Genomic DNA, 2180 nt, shown 5'->3' with positions numbered 1-2180 from the left:
AACTATAGCATCAGCAAGTTAAATTGGAACTGCCTTCAAACGTCAAAGATTTGAGGAATTTGTATCAGTACAACTACAATTAGATATGTTCTATAACCCATCCCGTTCATCCATTTTTTTTAGCATCCCAAAGCCAATATATCACTGCGTATATGCTTGATGATTAATGCATAAGGCAAAATGAATCAATATGGGAACTACTCAGCTTTAATAATTGCACTAAAATCACCTCGCCTTAAGCTAGTCAAAGTCCAGGTCTAGGATAGAACTGTGAAATATGAACATGAGGAAACTTGTACTCCTTGATAAGTCTAATGGTTTCAGCAAAATCTTCATCCGTTTCACCAGGAAATCCACGTTTTATATCAGTTGCAATCTGCATCCCATGTACAAATTGCGCCAGAGTATCCACCACAGCTCTGAAATCACTTACAGTATATTCCCGATTCAATGGCATGCAAAACGGAGTCACTACCAGATTGAACAGGTACATGAAGAAATGAATACACACTTAGGTGGCACAAAACTTTCGCTATCTCTTTCAAGTGTTCAAGAATACAGGGGAGATTAGTCATGCCAATCCGAAGCATTGTACTTCTATCAGGAGGAAGTTCCGCATTCAATAAAATTGGAAGATTAACTCCAATATCACGGTCATATGCTCAGTATCTTCGCTGCTTAACCATATCTCCTTAACTCCCTCAGATATAACAGTTCTTACACGCTCGACAAGACTGTTCACTGTGTAGCTCCCTAGATGACCACGAGCATGCTTTGCCTTGCAATAAGTGCAAGCACCTAAACAACCAACATTAATTAGAAGAATCTCAATAAATTTGTTCTTTCTCACCTTTGGAAGGTCAAGCGCTGGCATTGTCATGCGATTCAAAAGCCGCACCCCGTGGCCTTTCAAACTCTCTTCTACTACTTCGACCACACGGTCTATTTGCTGCACCCCAATTATACTAACCCCTTCAAGCTCCTTCAAATCTCGACTTCCTTGAGGCACACATCCAGCCACCAAAAGTGGCTTTCTGGCACTTTTACATTTGAATATTAAAATTTCCATGGCAGGTTGACTAGGAGATTTCACTGTGCATGTATTAATCAGCCAGAGGTCTGCCTCCTCAGGATTTTCACTCAATGCATATCCAAATGTTGAAAGCGGACCAGCCACATATTCGTTGTCACTCTGGTTGTGAGAGCAATTACCAAAAGTTTTAATGTATATGGTCTGGGTGCTTGGAATTTGAGGGGAAGGAATAAGTGGGTCTTGGATTTTACGGGCCTTTGCCTTCTTGGGTTTCATTCCAACTGTCATTAGTGGCAATCGGAACCCTGGTGGAGCACCACCTGCAACAACATCTTCTATGTCCTCCATGAGAGACCCAATTATTTGAAACCAAATCGTATGAGATCAAGTGGGAAGAAATGAATCCCTAAAACCAGTTACAGTCGATAAGAGAATGTCTAGAAGAGAGTCTACTCTTCACAGAACAACCCCTTGATTTGGAAATAAAAAATTTTGATCTGAATTCAAATGACTATGTAAATGAGGCTACAGACATAAGGTATCTGAATTGAAGAATTCACTTCAGGTTCAACCATAACACAAAACACGCATAATGCAAAAATTCACAACAAGAAATCTGATCTGGATCCAAATTACAAGGCCTTATCAGCTTTCCATTTCAACATATCAACTATCACACACATTATGTATCCCTTCGAGAATCCAAAACAATTTCGGACAGCAGGTTTTCAAGAAAACAAGAAATTCTTGCGAAGGGGACAAATTAGGATATTTAAAGAATAAGCATAGACAATCCAAACCTCATCTCAAATTTTCAAGTGATTATAAAAAATATAATCAGCAAGTAGTATTAACAGGTTAACAAGACAAAATCCAATTGCTCAAAAGAATTAATGAGGAAACAGAGATGATTGAGAATTTTTAAGAGAAATGATCCAAACTTTCAATAAGCATAACAAGCAATCACTCAAAAAGTAAAAAGAAAAAAAAAATCCATAAAGACTTACCTGAATCGATGCTCTTGCTCTTTTCAGCTCCTGTAAACTTTTCTTATATCTCTCCTCTTCGAATCTCTCGTTCCTTTGCCAAATTTATTTATTTTTCTTTTTTTTTCTTGGCTGTCAATCTGAGTTTTTCAAAGGAAAAT

General features: G+C 38.1%; 1 protein-coding gene across 1 annotated transcript; it reads right to left on the bottom strand.

Moving 5' to 3' along the window:
* Window positions 1-244: 244 nt before the first annotated feature.
* LOC143891160 (uncharacterized) lies at window positions 245-1381 on the bottom strand. Its single transcript, XM_077395797.1, is given in 3 exon segments — window positions 245-451; window positions 453-664; window positions 667-1381. Coding segments are annotated over 3 exon segments (1134 nt in total).
* Between the last annotated feature and the right edge of the window lie 799 nt (window positions 1382-2180).

This window comes from Tasmannia lanceolata, unplaced genomic scaffold (genome assembly GCF_043159265.1).
Source record: "Tasmannia lanceolata isolate RefF3 unplaced genomic scaffold, GAP_Taslan_0.1 ptg000013l, whole genome shotgun sequence".
Classification (NCBI taxonomy): Eukaryota; Viridiplantae; Streptophyta; class Magnoliopsida; order Canellales; family Winteraceae; genus Tasmannia; species Tasmannia lanceolata.
The sequence above is the reverse complement of the archived record's forward strand: the minus strand, read 5'-3'. Positions and strand labels throughout refer to the sequence as shown.